The sequence below is a fragment of the Pongo abelii genome, chromosome 9 (assembly GCF_028885655.2).
Source record: "Pongo abelii isolate AG06213 chromosome 9, NHGRI_mPonAbe1-v2.0_pri, whole genome shotgun sequence".
Lineage (NCBI taxonomy): Eukaryota > Metazoa > Chordata > Mammalia > Primates > Hominidae > Pongo > Pongo abelii.
This window is the reverse complement of record NC_071994.2, coordinates 60,207,323-60,219,848: the sequence shown is the minus strand read 5'-3', so window position 1 is coordinate 60,219,848 and position 12,526 is coordinate 60,207,323. Positions and strand designations below refer to the sequence as shown.

The following is a 12,526-nucleotide window of genomic DNA, read 5'->3' as shown; positions in this document are numbered from 1 at the left end:
AGGAAGTGAAATATAAAGCATGGGATTCTGCCAAAACTTGCCAAGCTGGGAGAACCTTTCTTAACCTTCAATGAGGGGGTTCAGAATTTCTATTTTAGTATATATGTAAGCTGCTAGTTTCCCAGAAATTCTTTGTGGGACTATTACCCCCAGGTTTGAAATAAAGTTTCTGGGACTGCTGTTCCCAGCAACATCTCAATAAGAAAGATGACAAATAAGGCTGGGCATGGTGGCTCATGCCTATAATCCCAGCACTTTGGGAAGCCAAGGCGGGTGGATAGCCTGAGGTCAGTAGTTCAAGACCAGCCTGACCAACATGTGAAACCCCGTCTCTACTAAATTACCCAGGCATGGCGGTGGGCGCCTGTAATACCAGCTACAAGGGAGGCGGAGGTTGCAGTGAGCTGAGATCACACCATTGCACTCCAGCCTGGGCAACAAGAATGAAACTCCATCTACAAAAAAAAAAGGTCCAGGCATGGTGGCTCACACCTGTAATCCCAGCACTTTGAGAGGCCAAGGCAGGCGGATTGCCTGAGATTAGGAGTTCGAGGACAGCTTGGCTAACATGGTGAAACCCCATCTGTACTAAAAATACAAAAAATAGCCAGGCATGGTGGCACATGCCTGTAGTCCCAGCTACTCGGCAGGCTGATGTAGAAGAATCGCTTGAACCTGGGAGGCAGAGGTGCAGTGAGCCAAGATGCTGCCACTGCACTCCAGCCTGGGTGACAGAGCAAGACTCAGTCTCAAAAAAAAAAAAAAAAAAGGAAGATGATATATAAGTGAATCAATAGGTTTGACATTCTACAAGATAAATTTCACTACCATGAAGTTCAACATTTATCTAGGGAGGAAAATATAGAAGACAGGACAGACTCCTTCCTAGGGGTGACCCAGAAGACTGTCGGTTGGGTGAGGGCATAATTAAGGGCAGCCTCCTGGGCCGTCCAGTATTCACTGGCTTTCCTAAGGGCCTTCTAGGCCTGGTGTCTACAAGATCCCCAACTGAACATCTGTCACATTTGGTTCATCCTTCACTCTCCAACTCCCTTTGATTTCAGACTAAAAAATGGGTTGCTGAATACAAAACACACACCCTTGATACTTGGCATTATCTCCAGAGTAACCTTCTGAAGGACTCATGCCTGGTCCCCACTCCCTGCCTCGGAGGACCAGGTTCTTAACTGCCCACTCCCAGCCTCCTGGAGCCCTAAGCCCTGCCTGGGCTCCCTGCTCCTCCCTGCTGCCCAGGGGGGCATGGATACAGGCGCTTGTGCTCTATGGTGTCTTGGAGTGGGGCATGGTGGTGGCAACTCCTAGTGTATGAGGTAAATGCACTGATATTCACATTTAAAACATTATATTCTATAATACAGAAATAACTATAAAATTTATGCTAATAATTTAAACTTAATTTTTGTTTATGTAGAATAACATTAAATAGAAAAAAAATATATTTTTTGAGACAGAGTTTTACTCTTGTTGCCTAGGCTGGAGTGCAATGGCACAATCTTGGCTCACCGCAACCTTCACCTCCTGGGTTCAAGCGTTCCCCCTGGCTCAGCCTCCCAAGTAGCTGGGATTACAGGCACTCGCCACCATGCCCATAAATAGCAATTTTATTTTTTTTTAAATGACAAGTCAAGGGAAAAACTACAGAAGAAAGAACAAAATTTTATATTTTAGTATCTCTAAAGATGCTTTTTTTTTTTTTTTTGAGACAGAGTCTCATTCTGTCACCCAGGCTGGAGCGCAGTGGTGTGAGCTCAGTTCACGGCAGCCTCCACTTCCCAAGCTCAAGTGATCCTCCCACCTCAGCCTCCCTAATAGCTGGGACTACAGCCATGTGCCATCACACCTGGCTAAGTTTTGTATTTTTTGTAAAGATGGGGTTTTACCATGTTGCCCAGGTTAGTCTCAAATTCCTGAGCCCAAGCAATCCTCCTACTTTGGCCATTCAAAGTGCTGGGATTACCGGGTGTGAACCACCACACCTGGCCTAAAGATACTCAGTTGGTGCAAAAGTAATTGCAGTTTTTACCATTAAAAGTAATGGCACTAACCACAATTACATTTGCACCAAGCTAATACTTTTTCCTTCTTTTTGAATAAGGAGCCTTGCATTTTCATTTTACGCTGAGGCTCTGCAAATTATGTAGCCAGTCCTACCCCTAGGACCTTCTTCAGGTCCTAGGGGAGGGGAAAGTTAGCCTTACTCCAAGCCTCAGAAATGTCTTTCCCAGAGTCTAGCTGTCCTCACTTGGGGACAGGCACCCACAAGAAGACAGTACCTACACAGGGTGGCTCCACACAACCCCAAAGCTAAAACTGAGAAACCTGAAGCTAGAAAGGGTCTTGTGCAATCAGCTGGTTCCTGCCAGCACCCTTGTGCCAAGTCACAGAGGATGCCAAGGGCCCAGCAGCCAGGGAAGGAAGACAGCCTGGTCCAGTAGCAACAGGTATCCCAGTCCCAGATGCAGAACAATAAGGATATGAGATGAAGACGCAGAGGAGGCTGCTTGAGCCTCCACTGGCCAGCTTCCTGCTTTGAGCATTGTTCTCAACAGCAAGTGACTGTATCCAAGAAGCCTGGGTCTAGGCACCAGCCTTGACAGGCCTGTTCCTGGCTGTTGAGCTTCTTTTACCTTGCTTATTCTCCTCCACCCCAATCTCCTTCCCAGTAAGGAGTTTTCCAAGACCTGGAATACCGAGAAAACTCATTGGGTCTCTTTAAAACACTGATTCCTCAAGAGATACCAAGTGCCTACTCAGCTCCCAACCCTAGGCTGGGTGCCTAAGTCTCAGAAGTGGGGAATAAGATGACTGCCTTCAAGGAACAGCCTTGGCACAGGCAAAGTGGCTGAGCCCCTCTTCTCTGCCATCTCCTCATTGCCTCATGACCTATCGAACGCCTGCTGTAGGGGGAGCACAATTCACAAGGTTCCATGAAACCCCTGAAGAGCAGCCCAGTGTAATACTCTAATTCCCATGGCCTCTTCTAGAAACTTCTCCCTCATAGGTCCCATGTTTGAAAAAGCTGTGTCTGCCAAATTGTATTTACTAATAATCAATGTCTTCAATTTCTTACTAATCAGAGACATGTACCACCCCTAATCAACATAGGAGACCAAGGGGTACTGCCCTTCCAAAGTACCTCAATCCCCAGAAAAAGCAAAGATGGAGTCTGGCCCCATGAGCCTTGGGGAAGCCTAACTCAGAGCAATGGCATATGGGCATGCATCTCCTTCTTCTGACACAGCCTCTTCGGGGGGAGCAGAGCCTACTGACATGCTGGTCCCCGGCCTACAGCTTCTCCAGCGACTCCCCACTGGACTCTTCTCCCAAGTACCCCCCTCTCTACCCTCCCGGCAGGATCATCCACCTGCAGGAGGAGGGCGCCTCGGGGCGGTGAGTGCTGCGTGGTGGGCAGGCAGGAGGAGCGCGGAGGAGGAGCAGGAGGAGGCATGCATCTCCTTCAAGATGCATGGCCTGGGGTGGGAGCCACCACTACTACTGTGGCTATCACATGAGGGACCAAAGACCTATGTTCCAGTCTCAGCTCTAACACTTCAGCAAAATCATTGAACCTTCATGGACCTGAGTTTCATCATCTGAAGAATGGGGATGATTCTTCCCCTCCTGCCTCCAGGGGCTGTTATAAGGATCAAATAAGAAAAGACACAAGAAAAAAACCCATCTGCTATAGGAATGTCCAGGATTACTGCAAGATTCTATATCTGTAAAATGAAACTAGTAATAGTTGCTACCTCCTCAAACTATTGTGAGAATTAAATCAATGATAGTTACAGAACAGTTCCTAGCATTTTTCAAAGACCCAAAAAGATTAGGCTGTTACATAATTATTACTACTATTATTGCTACTTCTGTTAATGACACTGTTATCACAATTACTATTATACCTTGCTACCCAGCTAAGGGATTCATAGTAGAGAAGTCCTAGAGTACAAAAAGTCTTCGTTTTATTTATTTATTTATTTAGAGACAGGGTCTCACTCTGTCATCCAGGCTGGAGTACAGTATCACAATCATAGCTCATGGTAACCTCAGACTCCTGGGCTCAAGCAATCCTCACACTTAAGCCTCTCAAGTTGCTAGGATTACAGGAGCATAGCACCATTAATTTTTTCATTTTTTGTACAGATAAGGTCTCTCTGTGTTGCCCAGGCTGATCTTGAACTCCTGGCCTTAAGGGATCCCCTCGCCTCCGCCTCCCAAAGTGTGGAATTGCAGGCATGAGCCACTACACCCAGCCAAAAAATCTTTTTAAAGGGGTTATCAACATCACTTAGTCTAGAACTGGAAGAACCAACAGTAGATTTCTTATATATTTTGTCTCTCATTAATGCAAAATTGAACAAGAAGTGCAGAAATCAAAACAAAAATTCACCTGCCTAACCTCAAGCTTTTCTGCTTCAAGAAATGGACTCTGAGGCCAGGCGCAGTGGCTCATGCCTGTAATCCCAGCACTTTGGGAGGCTGAGGCAGGCAGATCACTTCAGGTCAGGAGTTTGAGACCAGCCTGGCCAACATGGTGAAACCCTGTCTCTACTAAAAATGCAAAAATTAGCCAGTCATGGTTGTGCACACCTGTAGTCCCAGCTACTTAGGGGGTGGCCGAGGCATGAGAATCACTTGAACCCAAGAGGCAGAGGTTGCAGTGAGCTGAGATCGTGCCACTGCACTCCAGCCTAGGCGACAGAGCAATGCTGTCTTAAAAAAAAAAAAAAGAAAGAAAACAAACGGACTCTGGAGAGTATTAAAACATTTGCTGGCCAAGCATGGTGGCCTGCATCTGTAGTTCCAGCTACTTGGGAGGCTGAAGTGACAGGATCACTTGGGCCCCAGAAGTTCAATGTTGAAGTGAGCTATGATTGCACCACTGCACTCCAGACTAGGAGACAGAGGAAGATTCTGTTTCTTAAAATTTTTTCAAAAATTAAAATGTTTTAGTCTGCTAAATATGAGGAGCAACTGAATACATCCTGTAAAACCTCACACAACTTTCCTGTGCAAGGAGCCATTAGGAAAAATAAAATCAGCCGTGTCAGTGCTTTGTCACTCTCACTTTATGAGCCAGATTAGAGGAGGCTCCTGCCCTCAACACAAAAATCAAACATTCAGAAATGCTCACGGCAAAGCTAAGAAATCAGACAACAGTAAAACATTTTTTATGTGGGGGGCGGGGGATGAGGGAGAGAACAATTACTCCCAAAACCCTTAAGTCTCTCAAAAAATTGTCACAGAAGAAGGTCAGAACTACAATCATCTGCCACAGGGCCCTGCCTTTGAGGGTAGGGAACACTGTCACACATTGCTTTTCCTAGGCCTGGGAGGAGTCAGCCAAGGCCCTGGGGGCACGGGAGCTCACTGTAGAAAAATCATTAGGGACCTCACAGACAAGTTACCATGGAAGAGTCAGCAAAGGTGTGGAAGGCTGTGCTCCAGCCTCCAGAGTCCCACACATGGCCTCACACACCCAGCCCAAGGCTGCACCTGGTACTTTGGGACACTTGCAGCCCTTCCTCCTGTCAAATGAATGACGGTCCCTGCCCCTGGATGACGCTAGTGAGATGCAGGCCATGGATCCCATCCCTTCCACCTTCTTAAAAACACTGCTCCAGCAACTGCCCGGTCTCTTTACTGCAGCATCGACTTCTCCCTCTCAATGGGATCATTCCCATCAAAACAAACATGCTGTACAATCTCCCACTAAAAAAAAAAAAAGAAAGGAAAACCCCCCCTCAAACCCACATCCTCTCCAATTACCGGCTAATGTCTCAACTCCACTTTGCAACAAAACTACCTGGAAGATTTGCCTAACTGACTCCCTGTCTTCACCCCGTATTTTATCTTCCACCTACTCCACTCAGATTTTGTCCTTTAAGGCTTCTGTGACCATGCATTCTCCTGGGGTTTCTCCTACCTTCTCAGACCTTCTCAGTCTCCTTGCTGGCTCCACCTCTCTCCCCTCTAAACACTGCTTTGACCATCCAAAGGCTGAGAACATCTCTCTTCTGTCTGTACTCTCTTCCTAGGGGATTTCATCTAATCCCATGGCCTTGAATAACATCTATTATACCCAATGGGTCTCTTCCGTCCTCTCTCCCCACCAAGCTTCAGATCACACTATCTGACATACTCATATTTCAAATGTAAGATGGCAAAACAAGATCTCATGATTCTCCTCCACCCCAAACCGGCTCTTCCCATCTCAAGGATATGAATGCTACTCGCTCAGGTGCCCAAGCCCTGAGGAGTCATCTTTGCCTCTTCTCTTTCTCCCACAGACTTTATTCAGTCCATCATGAAGGTGTGAAGAGCCTACTTCCTAAACACAGCCTGAATGTGACCACTACTCCCTGTCTACTGTGCTACCACCCTCAGGCAAGCCACTGCTAACTCCTGCCTGGAAGAGGGCAACAGCCTCAGCTGCTCTCCTGCCTCCCCCAGCAGTGGCCACCTACAATCCAATCTCCTCACAGTGATCGTTCTAAAAACACAAACCAAATCATGCCACTTCCCTGCTTAAAACACTCCAATGACGTTTCACTGAGCTTAGAATAAAGTATGAAAATTCCTCACCCCGGCTCACAAAGCTTTGCGGCATTTACCTTTCTCCTACCTGTGACCTCTCCTCATGCCACTTTCTCCCTTGTGCACCACATTCCAGCCTTCCTGCTCCTTAAACTCCAAGCTCTTTTCTGCCTTAAGCCCTTGCCCTGGCTGTTCGCTCTTTCCGAAATGCTTTGCCAACTCATCGTCACATGATGTCTCCTTCTTGTCATTCAAATTTTACTTTAAATGTTGCCTATTCAGAAACACCATCCCGATCTCCCAGTACAACCAAGCCACCCAGTCACTCCATGTCCCATCACCTTATTTTAACTTTCTGCACAGTAGTAACCACGATCTGATATTATTATTCGTGTTTTTTACTTATTTTCTACTCCCTTCCCTCTCCTATTAGATTGCAAGCTCCATGAGCACCTAGAACTTTTCTGTTTTTTGTTCCCAATGCCTAGAACAACGTGTGAACGTGTGGCACACAGGAAAATTGTAATAACATCAACTGATGCAGTTATAAGCCAGAGAGGCCCACTGACAGCAAGACTCTGATGGCCCCAGCCAACTCCCCAACTTCACACACACATACATACGAGGCAGGGCAACAGAACCGCAGCAAGGCCCTAGCCCTCAGATCTGTAAATCTCACCCATCAGTATTTTCAACTATTATGGAAGAACCCAAACCAGAAAAGGAGGTTCCGGGGTTTTCTTGAAACAGGCCGCTTTATTCCTAACAGTAGTAGTTCTGACTCACAGTCGCCGAAGTACACCCAGTCAGTACTAGTCAGACCACCGTCCAGACCTTTGGCGAGTTGATTCATTCAGTGAACAAACATTTATCGAGTGCCTACTCGCTGTCGGGCACTGGGGCAAGGGGTCAAAGGCCGTTTCTGGCCTCCCGGAGCTCAGCAGGCAGAGGGAAACACGCTGCAACACAGGCTCCCGCCGGAGTGGGAAAGCAAAGCCAGTACTGCCATAGCAGCCTGACCCGCGCCTTCACTTACTGCGCCCCAATCTGACATGGACTGCAGACCCAGGGTAACCTGGCAGGTGCGCCAACACTCCGGGGCTTTTGCGGAAAAGTCGCCCCTGGACTAACGGAGGCACCAGCGATCGCCCGGTTCAGCTCCGGCCGAAGAGACGCGGAGCGCTCGAGGAAAGTCATTGGTTGACTATTTCCCCTCCCCACTCCCTCCCTCCCCGCAGGCCCGCGCAGTGGATGGAGGCCGGGGGCGAGGTTCCGAATCTCCACGACCATCCCAGAGCCCGCGGCCGGAGAGGGGGGTCCTCCTAAGCGAGATTCCCCTAGTCTCTCCCTCTCCCCACTCCAACCCCGCAGGCCCACACCAGGACAGAACTTCTCGTTCTACTCCCCTAACCCGAGTCCATCCCGATCCCGGCACTCGCCTCTCCCGGCGGGGCGCAGCCCGAGACCCTGGAGGGGAGGCGTGCCCAGCCCTCACACCAGCACCCCAATCCAGCCGTATTGCAAGGTCCAGGACGCAGAGTCTGCGGCCCCTTCCCCCCCGGCCCAGGTTCGCAGAATAGGTGCGGCCCCCACCGCCTCCCTCTCGGAGGCCGCCAAACAACTCGGGCACACAAAACGTTGAGTGCGGCCGCGGCGCATCGCGCGCCAAGGAGCCCGGGCCGGCGGGAGCAGAGGAAAGGCGGGGCGCCCGGCGGGAACCGGGAGGGACCCCCGCGGCACAGGTGCGAGCGCGGCGGCCCCACTCACTCACTCGATGAAGTAGCTGGCGCCCTCCTCCGTGAAGCCCTCCTCCCAGCCGCGGGGCAGGTCTGCGGAAACGCCAGAAAAGTCGGGTCAAACTTGGGCCCCCGCTGCGCGCGCCCCCCACCCGCCGGCCCGGCGCCCACCTGAGCGGATCATGTGGCCCGAGTTGACGGGCTCCCCGGTGCGCGGGTGCAGCCAGGTCGTGCGGCGGAGCTGGTCACTGCGGGCAGAGAGGTGCACCTGTTAGCGCCACCACAGCCCGCCGGGCGCCCGCCCGGCCCCCGCCCTCGCGCCCCCACCCGCGTCCCCGCGTCCTCGCGTCCTCGCGCCGCACTTGATGAAGAAGACGCGGCCATCCCGGCACACCCCGTAGGACCAGTGCTCAGGTAAAGTGTCCCGCCCGACCGTCGCCGCCGCCATGTTCGCCGAGCGCGAAGCCGCCGCGGGGTGGGGGAGAGAGGGCGGGGGCGCGGGCAGGGGCGGAGGCGGGGGCGCGGGCAGAGGCGGAGGCGGGGGCGGTGGCGGGGGCTCGGCCTGCGCGTGGCCTGGCGGCGCCGCGGGGCGCTCCATCCAGGCGCGGGCTCCTCGGGGAGCGACCACCCGGCCGGGTCCTGGTGCCCGGAGTTCGCAGCCGCACGGGCCGGCCCAGCGCGGTGCCCGCGGCCTTTGTCCCGGCGCCTTCCCCGCCCCCAGCCTGCTGGCCCCGGCGCTCCCCTTTGCCCCCGAGGCCGGGAGACCCGGGCGGCGCGGGGGGCCGCTGGCGGGCTCGCCTGGCAGCTTCCGGGCGCACAGTTGGACCCGACCAACTCCGAAAACAGCGCGCGCCCGGACGCTCAGTAAACCCCAGCCGACCCGCACCACAGAACTTCTCGACCCGGGAACTCCGCTAGTGTGTGAACCAAGTTAACACTCAGGCTCCTGCCATATTCCCAGCCTCCTTCTCTTCCCCTGTAAGGTTAATAGAGTCCACATGGGATTGTTGTGTAGATTAAATGAAGTAACAATCGCATAAAGTGCTTAACTGGACCCTGGTATGTAGTAGGTGCTCTATCAATGGCAGGCCGAGCGCGATTTCATTTTCCCGTTTTCAGCTGGGATGTGAAACAGGAGGGAGCAGGGTTACCCCCACACACCACTGAGGTTGCAGGGATCGCAAGCTCTTGCCTTCAGTTTCTGTCAAGTAACAGAAAAAAAGGGGTATTGAGGGCTCGGTAGCACGTCCATCTCTGGAAGAGTGGTGGCCAGGCGGGTCCTCTAGGGGGCCCTGCAAAGCTCTTTGCTGTGGCGGCACCCTCTCATATTCGGGTCTTTACTCCTATCTTATCTCCTCGGGGAGCCCTCCCCGAGCCCTCTGCAAAGAAAATCCTTCTCCTCCTTTCCTCGCTATTTCATTACTTGTTTACATTTAATTGATATTCTTATTTGTGTTTGTCTTGTTTGTTGTATATTAGTTCCAACATGTCAGCTGGATGAGAGAAAGGGCTTTGATCTACCTCATACACTGCCTGGTCTCCAATGCCTGGAACAGCACCTGACTCATGTATGCATTACGCATTCAATAACTGCAGGATGGGGTGGGGCACGGTGGCTCACGCCTGTAATCCCAGTACTCTGGGAGGCCGAGGCGGGTGAATCACTTGAGGTCAGGAGTTCTATTCCAGCCTGGTCAACATGGTGAAACCCTGTCTCTACCAAAAAAAATACAAAAGCTAGCCGGGCGTGGTGGTGGGCGCCTGTAATCCCAGCTACTCAGGAGGCTGAGGCGGGAAAATCGCTTGAACCAGGGAGGCAGAGGTTGCAGTGAGCCGAGATCGCGCTGCTGCACTGCAGCCTGTGCAACAGCGAGACTCGGTCTAAAAAAAAAAAACTGCAGGATGAGTGAATGAAACTTACTCCACACTCAGACTCCCGGCCATACACACACACACACACACACACACACACACTGAGCAAAGACAGAGCAGCAGCTGGGCTCCAGCTGTTGTCAGGCCCAGCCTTCCAGGGACATAGGCTCTGATTGATGGGAGGAGGCGCGCCTGAAAGTGAGACTGCAATGTGAGCACTAGTTATTCAGAAAGGTGCCCAAACAGGTGGAATTAGGCTGGACCCTGAAGGACTGGTTAGGTTTGACTGGGAAAAGAGCAGTCCAGAGGGGAGGGATGGGAGAGCATGCACATAATTTTGGGAGGGGTGTGAGATGTTGAGGAGACCATAAAGGGGCCCTTCCTTGGGAACAGACAATGGTGTTGGGGAAGGAGGCATTTATGAGTTAGAAGAGGGAACTGGTTGTGGAGGACGGGGGACACCTGTCTGAGGGAGCCTCCTGCCTCTGAGGAGGTTGTTGAGCAACTGAAAATAGGAAAGTTGTGTTTTGCTAGCTAAACATTGATTTTAAATAATACATTAAATGGGCAAAAGGTATGAATCCACAGTTAATAGAAAAGTAATACAGATAACTTTTAAGCAAATGAAAAGATACTGAGCCACTTCATAATAGGAGAACTGCAACTTAAGGTGAAATACTATTTTCTTAGATGTCAGACTGGAAAAGATAAATTAGAAAAGATATTGGCCAGGCGTGGTGGCTCACACCTGTAATCCCAGCACTTTGGGAGGCCGAGGCGGGTGATCGCTTGAGATCGGGAGTTCGAGACCAGCCTGGCCAACGTGGTGAAACCTTGTCTCTACTAAAAACACAAAAGTTAACTGAGCATGGTGGTGCATGCCTGTAATCCCAGCTACTTGGGAGGCTGACGCAGGAGAATCACTTGAACCGTAGAGGTGGAGGTTTCAGTGAGCTGAGATCATGCCACTGCACTCCAGCCTGGGCGACAGAGTGAGACTCTGTCTCATAAAAGAAAGAAAGAAAAGATATTGTAGAGAAAGACATTCTTGTTCATTGTTGATGGGACTTTAAAATGTTTGAGCCTCTTCGAAGGCAATTTGGCACAGCTATTCCAACCTGAATGTCTTGACCTAGCAATTTCATGTCAGGAATTTATCCTACATTAGTGCTCACATGGGGCACCAATTCCAGTGTACTAGATTATTCACTGCAGCATTGTCAGTAATTACAAAGAACTGGAAATAACCTTAATGTCTGTCAAAAAAGACCTGGTTGATTAAACTGGCACATTCCTCAACAACAACAACAACAAAAACAGAATGCTATGCAGCTGTAAAAAAGAATGAGATAGATCCCTACGTACTGATATAGAATGGTCTGTAAGATATTAAATGGGCCAGATGCAATGGCTCATGCCTGTAATCCCAGTACTTTGGGAGGCTGAAACATGAGGATGGCTTGAGTCCAGGAATTTAAGACCAGCCTGGGCAACATGGCAAAACTCCATCTCTACAAAAGATACATTAGCCAGGCATGGGGTGCATACTTATAGTTCCAGCTACTTGGGAGGCTGAGGTGGGAGGATCGCTTGAGCCCTGGAAGTTGAGGCTTCAGTGAGCTATGATTGGGCCACTACACTCTATTCTGGGTGACAGAGCAAGACACCATCTCTAAATAAATAAATAAAGTGAAAAGGCAGGCTGCAGTGCTGTGCATGTGATATGCTACTGTTAACATACAGATATAGTCCCTACACTGTCAAAAATCAGGTAAAATGATTGCCTCTGAGGAGGGAAACTCTAATAGGAATGGTAGGAAATTTACTTTACCTTGTTTCCCCTTTCATACTGTTTGATCTTTTTATCATTTAAAACATATACATATAGATACATAGAATAATACAATTCATTAATAGGTCCAATAAGAGACACACTGAAATTATCTCAATAAATGCCAAAATATGTAATCAATAAAACTCAGTGCCTATCACTGATTTTCAAAATTATATGTTAGAAACTAAAATAAAAAATAGTGACAAAAGAGTATGCAGAGAAACTTTATGTCTCATACATTGCTAGTAGGATGTAAAATGGTACAGCCACTCTGAAAAATAGTTTGGCAGTTTCTTTAAAAAGTAAACTTTTTTTTTAGCCAGAGTCTCACTCTGTCACCCAGGCTGGAGTGCAGCAGCACAATCTCAGCTCACTGCAACCTCTGTCTCCTGGGTTCAAGCAATTCTCCTGCCTCAGCCTCCCGAGTAGCTGGAATCACAGGCATATGCCACCAAGCCCAGCTAATTTTTGTATTTTTAGCAGAGTCAGGGTTTCACCATGTTGGCCAGGCTGGTCTTGAATTCCT

The 12,526-nt window shown here is 49.9% G+C and overlaps 1 protein-coding gene and 1 pseudogene across 6 annotated transcripts in view; one reads left to right on the top strand and one right to left on the bottom strand.

Moving 5' to 3' along the window:
- Positions 1 to 8,781, bottom strand: part of PLEKHA7 (pleckstrin homology domain containing A7) — a 245,187-nt gene extending 236,406 nt beyond the window's left edge. For 2 of the 6 annotated variants that reach the window (XM_054525915.2, XM_024255003.3), the window contains exons 1-3: positions 8,657 to 8,781; positions 8,466 to 8,542; positions 8,330 to 8,387 (exon numbers count right to left, since the gene is read on the bottom strand). In XM_054525915.2, the coding sequence (XP_054381890.1) occupies positions 8,330 to 8,387; positions 8,466 to 8,542; positions 8,657 to 8,742 (221 nt within the window). In that variant the 5' untranslated portion in view covers positions 8,743 to 8,781. Of the gene's footprint in view, positions 1 to 7,594; positions 8,301 to 8,329; positions 8,388 to 8,465; positions 8,543 to 8,656 lie in introns of those variants that run through there. The other 4 variants (XM_054525914.2, XM_054525920.2, XM_054525917.2 and 1 more) reach the window with 3 other exon arrangements.
- LOC100434312 (olfactory receptor 7E24-like) overlaps positions 8,621 to 12,526 on the top strand; it is a 35,718-nt pseudogene continuing 31,812 nt past the window's right edge.